The sequence below is a fragment of the Botryllus schlosseri genome, chromosome 11 (assembly GCF_051294905.1).
Source record: "Botryllus schlosseri isolate E-star chromosome 11, Bs_hap1, whole genome shotgun sequence".
NCBI classification, from domain to species: domain Eukaryota; kingdom Metazoa; phylum Chordata; class Ascidiacea; order Stolidobranchia; family Styelidae; genus Botryllus; species Botryllus schlosseri.
Window position 1 is genome coordinate 8,780,421 of NC_137246.1, and position 8,554 is coordinate 8,788,974.

At 38.8% G+C, this 8,554-nt stretch overlaps 1 protein-coding gene across 10 annotated transcripts in view; it reads right to left on the reverse strand.

The window, feature by feature from the left end:
* Positions 1 to 3,008, reverse strand: part of LOC145451064 (disheveled-associated activator of morphogenesis 1-like) — a 48,621-nt gene extending 45,613 nt beyond the window's left edge. For 2 of the 10 annotated variants that reach the window (XM_080329549.1, XM_080329548.1), the window contains exon 1: positions 2,523 to 3,008. In XM_080329549.1, the coding sequence (XP_080185675.1) occupies positions 2,523 to 2,690 (168 nt within the window). In that variant the 5' untranslated portion in view covers positions 2,691 to 3,008. The remainder of the gene's footprint in view (positions 1 to 2,522) is intronic. The other 8 variants (XM_080329555.1, XM_080329551.1, XM_080329552.1 and 5 more) reach the window with 7 other exon arrangements.
* Positions 3,009 to 8,554: the final 5,546 nt, after the last annotated feature.

Below are 8,554 nucleotides of genomic sequence, written 5' to 3' on the forward strand. Positions count from 1 at the left end.
ATACGTTGATTGTGTGAAATATATTGGCGAAACATTTTTGAATTCATCTTGGAATTGAGCATACTTTGGCATCTGTCGCCCGTTTGGAATGGCGGCCATGATAATAATGTCCGAAAGGCGGAATATTGCGACAGGGAAAATGGTACTAATGTGTCAAGTTGATTCTCGTTAGCCGGTGTTACTGTGAATAGAAGATGTATAGGTATTAGAGATATTATATTTGTTTAGAATAACCTAACATTTCGATTATTGAATAGTGGAATATTGTCCTGCGGCGAGTTGAGGGTTAATATTCCGAGTTCGCGGAAATAGTGTTTCACGTGATCACAGAGATTTCGCCGAAATTTCGCCAGGACGAGTTGAGTTCGAACAGGCATGAACGACGCATGAATTCAAACCGACGTCAATTCTTTACAGGCCACCGCTGACGACAACAATAAATGATAAGTTGCACGCCATAAAAGGTTTCCAACTGTACGAAATTGTGCGGCGAGACGGACTAACAATGATACAAAAATGACGCTATTTTGATTCGCTATATGACGACGCGATTTCGGATGATAACTTACAGCAGAACCACGTAACTGGACACCAAAATAAAGCGCGATTTGTCACGATTCCGTTTGGTATAAAACGGTCGCAGCCTATTCCGAGACTATCCAATGCGCGAGTAATATACATGTGCGGGCCAAATAAAACGTACTGGTACATCACATGGAACTTTCATGCCAATCAGGACATTTTCTAGAACTCATCTTTCAAACTGTCTTATTCATATTACAAGCTACTTAAAAGTGATCAACATTGCTGAATAACAAATCATAAATGATAGCAACTAGTGATGCTTTAAAACCAAGTACAGATACTGACAAGGGCAAGTGATGTCGTTCCCATGACAAACACAACAACAATAGTGATGATCGTTCAGACCAGAGTAAGATTGAATAGTAAACGACTGAGGAAATGATCACATTACTGGATTCAAACCACATGAACAGCAAGGGCATAAGGGTAAATTGGTACTTCCTAGCAAAATCGTTAGACACAAGTACCCAAAGAGAATTTATCATCGTGCATCATCTGTCACGAAAGATCTGGTTGTATCACCAGGACATTATCCCATGAGGGTAGGCACCAAAAGGTTGGAAATTAATGATTCATGAAATCAATATGGGGGAAATCTGTCACACGGCACCATAACTACCACTGTTACCGTGGATCTGGTCAATCAATGGTCCGGGAATTGCAGCTCAAAGAACTTGACCATTCTGATGAATATAGAACTCTTATTCATTCGGTCCCAGGATAATATCCATGGCGTTGGATTATCCACTAGTTGGGAGATTATATCACAAGCTTATATTGCAGCAGGTTTTTGATTATTCATGTTAATCTGAAATATCACCAGGGTGCAGGATGCTTATTCCAGGAATCTACTTCTTAACAATTGATCAGGCGTTGAAGTAGGCCTTGAGCAGATTACACAGAATTCGGTGACAATATAGGCCTATCAATGTTGAAACATCACTATTACACAATACTAGTCATCAATCAACCATCAATAACAAATTATAGATTGACAACTTAATTTTATATATTGGTAGAATCCGAGTCTGAAGACAAGTTTTTCTGGGATAGTTCAAGGGTTGAGATAGCATAATTATCTGGAACCAGCAGCAAAACATATATATTCTAAACAAGAACATAAGTTTTGCTAACAGGACATAAGGAGGGAGGTTGTGTTCTGATTCTTGTGATTTATTCCAAGTATATGATTGTAGATTCACTTTTGCGATACCAATGACATCATGTCTTGGTCCAGCCAATGTTTTTGAATTTCAATGCCCATAAATATATTGGTCTGGTCACTTGTAATCTGAGTTGATATCTAGGATACTTTCAATTTCGGCATATTATCTAGTGTTTTTTCTGAAGTAAAGTCATTTTATAAATTCATCAAAACCCCACAGAAATAGCAGTCGCCAAAACTCACATGCGTGTTCATCAAATATGTAGCAATTCATTTGATTATGCACAAAAAATCACCAAGAAATTCACCATTCACCTCAAGTGTATAATTGGAGAAAGCAATGACGGATCAGGTTAGAGTGACTTGAAAAGGAATGAACTCCAAGAACATCTCAAAATTGGTATTGAACCATCATGCTCAATTCTTATATACAAGATTGGTGAAGAACTTACACACCTCAACATAACACCATTGCATTCATATCAGATAGCACAAATGCAACTATCCAGAACAAATCCTACACTTCCCATCAACTTAACAGTACAACATTCTACCTACCCTGTAGGCTTACTACTGTTTACAGTATCAACAAATGTAACCACTGTAGGACACAGTAAAGACAAAAAGGGCTCACTTGACAATCCATTGATTCCAAGATAAATCCGTTACATGACAATGCAGTATAAATAGAACAAGGATACAAAGTAGAAATAATAAACTACAATCCACAAGCTTGCCGATGGTAAAGTAAATACAATTTAATGGCACTTACCACTAGTTCAGAAAACTTGGCTTCAAGCTCAGAGGCAGGCGGCATGGGTAGGTCAGGATTCATTGTCGGCACGGGTCCGATCTCCATGTGAATTTCAGGAGGTTCATCTCTTGCGCCGAAACACCCGCAGAATATCCCCCCACCACCTCTTTTTTTCTTCCGAGGCATGATTTATGGCTTCGAACTGTTAGGCACTGCCTCGTAAGATGATCGAGATTTTGTCAATCTTTGTTAGTCTTTAGCCAAGGCATGAATCGTTGTATTGTTGAGGAGCTTTATGGTGAATAATAACGCAGTGATGCTATATCCATAAAATGTGATTCCCAATCCTCAACCCCGTGATCATATACCCTCCGACTGAAATCTTAACTTAAAATACCTGTTCAAATTACACAAATGCATACTTATTAACAATCCAGGTGAACCATACCGTAATTTCATATACCGTATCCACATTCCATAGCACATTCCAACATAATGCATAAGACAATTTACATCATGCAGCTGCATTTACTGGAAATATGTGATCAAATTGCTCCAGGAAATTTAATGAGAACTATCCATTGTCATATTCCAACCGTAGGTTGTTAAAGGTCACTAGTATACTGATTAGTGTTTCACAACTGTATTTGCTTTTGAAGATACCCTTTTCAAGTAGCCTATACTTTTATACAAACAGCCTTTTTGCTCTGAGTTTGTCTAGATTTTGACTAAATTATAACCAATGAGTGACTTTGCCTCTAGCTACAATCAAGTGTGACGACTGTCATATTAAATTTAGATTAGTGATATATAGGCGGCCAGAGGCGTGTCGTTCAATTTATACAGGTCAGCTTCGGAGTCTGCCAGGTCTTTATTCAGTGGCGTATGAAATATTGCTATTTACATCCGCCATATATGGTAGGAACAATACTGCTGATTTTATTCAGAAAGCACACACAACACTATCAAATTATTCTACAGAAAAATAAGGCACCTCTTCTGCCATTAGAGAGGCTTCCATTTTCACTTTTGGGATGATTAAAAGGTACCTGAGCTGCATCGATAATTATGTTTTTATTCACACACCTCTCCATGGAGATCCTTCATTAGGAGAATTATATAGGCTATATATTACTTTTGAGTATCCTGTTATTTTCAAAACAAAGGCTTCTCTATTATATTTGGTGGAGAAGTGCATACCGACAGCAAACCAAGGAATCACAGAGTTGGTTGTCATCTTACACTATTTAGAATTGAAGGTCCCATGAAGACCTTAAAATTCAAATATCTATTCACTGCTTGACTGATTAGATGACATTGAGTGCGGGAGCGTCCAGTCTCTCGATTGGCATGCCATGGATTCGAACTTCGGACCCCAGAGTAGGTCAGTGTGAAAGACTTGTTTGTAAAGCAAGTATCCAAGGCTCCCACAATGCACGCTTGCCATTAAAGGATTCTGTGGAGGAAACTATGTCGATATTGACTGAATAACCTAACATCTAAATTGTCAAAGCACGAAAATAAACAGCCTTCCCTTCATTGATATCACATGTCCAACAGTTCTCTTTCTCTGCCTCATTTACTTTCAATGCACGATAGCACTTCAAACGATCAATGTTCTTCAAAATTCAGTCGTACCAATCTCAGTAATGCTAAATGAACAGTAAAAATCGGATTTCCCATCAACAAATTTCTACTTTCTTTTGTGGAATGGAGGTAGTTGTAGGCTAGGTATGCCATTGATCCTGAAATATATCTTTGCCATCGGCACAACTTCTATTTTTTGGCCTTATAACTAAACCAAGGTTCCGCATAAGCCTCTACGTATCCTTGAATAGCCAGTATGCATAGTATACAGCAGTATTTTACATATGTCTAATTATCATACTTCCTTCTTACAACTCAGCCTATAAGAAAATCCAAAAATACAGATCTTGAACCAACACCATCAGCACCTGACGCCTTCAACTGTCGTCTGATGACTGAAATGTACTAAGTGATTTTGTTCTATAGCCTATGCGCAAAGCTTTCATCTTGGAATTGTATGTGGCCGTCTGTCTTTAAATGATTTGGTAATTGCCAGTTCTGTATGTTAACACGTGCAAATGCTCTGTCTGCTAATTGTATACCCTACAGAAATTGATAAGCAACTTCCTCCTATGTACTGATGACAACAATCACATACATCAGAATGCATTATACAAAGCTGCAGGAAACTGTCAAGAAGGTTAATAAGTAGACCAGACAGATCATATCAATCTTCAACTATCCTACACACGTATCACACCTTATCAACTCTGTGATAAGGGTACTCACTCAGACCTTCAAAAAAGCATTATACCAACAAAAGCCTGTCAGGAAATGAGTAAGACTAGAGACAATGGCCCTGATAAGCAATATTCTCCACTAGTCATTATCACATTTCCTATGACAAGGTGATTAGTGTGCTGTAGGCCACTAAATGAGCAGACAAATTATTGAACCTTGAGTGATTGCTGTTGAAAAATGAAAGATGCTAAGTAATTCAGGTAAACAGACATTTCTATTTACTACTAAATATCAGCAACTGTACTAAAGTTTGCTTGATCATGAGATTGATTCTAGCAAGAAGTACAGGAGTCACTATTCACTTATTTAAATTATGAAAAAGTTTCTTTGAAAGTTTCTTGTCCTACATGTACATTTTTCTATAAATTTCAAGAAAATTGAAACAAAACAATTGATCTAGTACAGTAGCTAGACACTCCTGCTCAATAAATATCACTGTACGTACTGATGATTTACATGCCTATGAAACTGAATCACTTGAGTGCCGCCTCAACGTACCTCAATAATTTAATGGACCCATAACCTGATCAAATTAAATTATCAAGCTACAATTTCTTACGGCAATTGAGTATAAATATGGCAATTGAGTATAAATTTTCATATTAAGGTAACAGTACATCCAGTAGAAAGATTCAGGTGAAGCAAACAGTCACTGAACTTAGCTTTAGAACATATTACGAGTATTAAAGATTGAGGTCGTTAGTGGAGCTTCATTGAAGGGCACAGTCCACAGGCATTGCAATACTGCAAATACCAGTCACAATAATCTCCAAGATAGGCCTATACACAAAATTGCTTAGCGTTGAACGAACTAATTCAAAATTGCTGTAAATCTACTTGTTAAGACTGTTCACTGAACTAACATGAAAAGGTAGGTAGCCAATAACAGTGAGCAATATCACATTCTCAAGATAAATAAGCCAAACGCTAAAATAAATAAATACAACAGGTTAACAGCTAAAAATCTACGATTACACTAGCAACATGAGTTTAGTATCAGTATCAGAGCATTCATTTATGACTCAACACTGCCTGAACAGCAAAAGCGATACCTGCAACTGTAACAGAAACTACTTTCTATATATTAGTCAGCGTATAGCTATTGCAATGGTGTGTGCCGCGTGACATATTATTTTCAAAATGCCTTAGAATGCATTCTCCTTATGGTATTCAAAATTAAAACTGAAAAGTGGATAATGGATATATACACCTCAAGGATATGGACCCTTACCATACATATCTCAAGAGCTGACATGTCACTGCCAAACATCTGAGCTGGCATCCTATATACACTGCACTATAACACTGTGCTCATTACAATAACGAGTAATGATCTTGCAAACTAAAAATCGAAACACACTTATTTGTCCCTCCTAGTCCAGGTGATTGTACATTCATTTGCATCTACGTTCAGTTATCGCACGTTGTACGAGCTGCAACTGACGGGAATTAAACGATAGGATGATAAATCAGTCGGCGTTACAAATCGATTACGATTGAAGTTGTGTCTCGGTGTCTGCAAGGGAAAGCGGGCATCTATACTATACCTTAATCACGGACGTCACAGCGGTGCAAACCCGCTCAGAAAATCGTTTTAGCGAGCTTGGATCTCAAGTAGTACACTAACGGGAAAATTGAAGATATTTCAGCATCATTACAGCAACACATCAACGGAAAAGCATTAAAATTTGAAAGCTCCCGCTCAACGCCCACGCATCTAATCCACGCTCGGCAAATCTGAATCGTAAAATACAATCGCATTCAAGTCATAGCCGGAATACCATTCTTCTTGCGCTTGTTTTCTGTCTGCAAAACGAAATTGTAAATCCTCGACTAGCCGCGCCTTCATAAATCCAGAAAATGACAATGACGCACAATACAGCCTTCGCAGACTTCAAACATGACGCCACGAAGGTGGTCCACGAAGAATGACATAATGCAATGCTGCACTTTCTGATGTTTTGATAAAGCACCGGTTGAGTTTGAGTACATTCATAATCTACTGACTATAACGTTGTGAAAAGAGCGACCGGTAGGTGGCATAAGGTACCAGTGAAAATGGTGTCCGGTCAATACCGAGAATGCTATTACTATAGAAATTAAACATGGAACGGCAACGACCGATTTTGCAGCTTCGTTCCGCTTCGCAGAGGCTGGAGAGGAGAATTGTTTTGCGTAAGCGACTGTAGGATTTCTGGCAATCCAAAAGCTATCTTCCCGAGCGCAGAAATTATTGAATCTGGTCTTGATCGAAAGCTACTGTTGCACTGATTCCGAAAATATAAATTTAAATAATGATCAGGCACTGATCCACCTAGAATCTGTCCTCCAAGTCTGAAATATCGGCATTGTTCAGAACAATCGGGTAACCGCAACACAATGACCATAACAATGACCCGTTGCGACTCTCCGATTGTCCGAACAATGCCGATATTTCGACTTGGACGACGGATTCTAGGTGGATCAGTGCCTGATCATTATTTTACTTTATATTTTCGGAATCGGTGCAGCAGTGGCTTTCGATCAAGACCATATTCAATAATTTATGTGCTCGGGAAGAAAGCTTTTGGCTTGCTAGAAATCCTACAGTCGCTTACGCAAAACCACTCTCCACTCCAGCCTCGGCGAAGCGGAACGAAGCTGCAAAATCGGTCGTTGCCGTTCCATGTTTAATTTCTATACTATTACCGAGAATGCTATTACCGAGAAGGACAATACCGAGAATGGACACTACCGAGAATGGACAATACCGAGAATGGACATTAGCGAGAATGGACACCACCGAGAATGGACACCACCGAGAATGGACACCACCGAGAATTGACATTACCGAGAATGCAATATATGCAATGCAAACATGTCATGCATATGAACTGGTCGTGTGTGTGCATCACGGCGTTGCCACATTCGGTATCGATTCTCAGGTATAAATTTCTCGACAACATCCGTTACATTAAGCTAGATTCTTGGCATTGGCCATTCTCGGTAATGTACATTCTCGGTAATGTCCGTTCTCGGTAATGTCCATTCTCGGTAATGTCCGTTCTCGGTAATGTCCATTCTCGGTAATGTCCGTTCTCGGTAATGTTCATTCTCGGTAATAGCATTTCCGGTAATGTCCGGCGATTTCCGAGTTCGTAAAAGAACCCGCTGAAAAAATATGATAGAACCTGCTGACAAAAAAATTGAAGCCCGTCGCTGGTCATAGGCTAAACAACTTGAGTTTAGTAGTGCAAGTGGGCAAAACCTACTTGCATGGATACTCCGAAAAAGTATTATGGGCGGCGACCAATTTCTCTGCTGAGTAGCGATTATATTAGTTTCTGTGTCATAAGCAGACATGGGGTGATTACTTCATGAATGTAATCGATTGCGAATACGATTAGGCCTATACTTCATAATCACGCGATTACGATTACGATTACGAATACAGCAAAATCAGGAAGTAGTCGATTACGATTACGATTACATTAAAAAAGTAATCACGATTACTCACGATTACATTCATTTTGCTTCTTAGGACTGTAATATTAGAAAATATCAGGGATATATATCCCTGGAAGATATATTGGAAGACAATATAAGGATTGCGATGAAAAGACTTAATGAGATAACAACTTTCTTTATACAGCATGCGTCATTCATTTTTTACGTCATAATGAACCCATTGCTCAACTCTATAGGGGACAATTTATTGCACCCAACGATTGGCATTCTTGCCA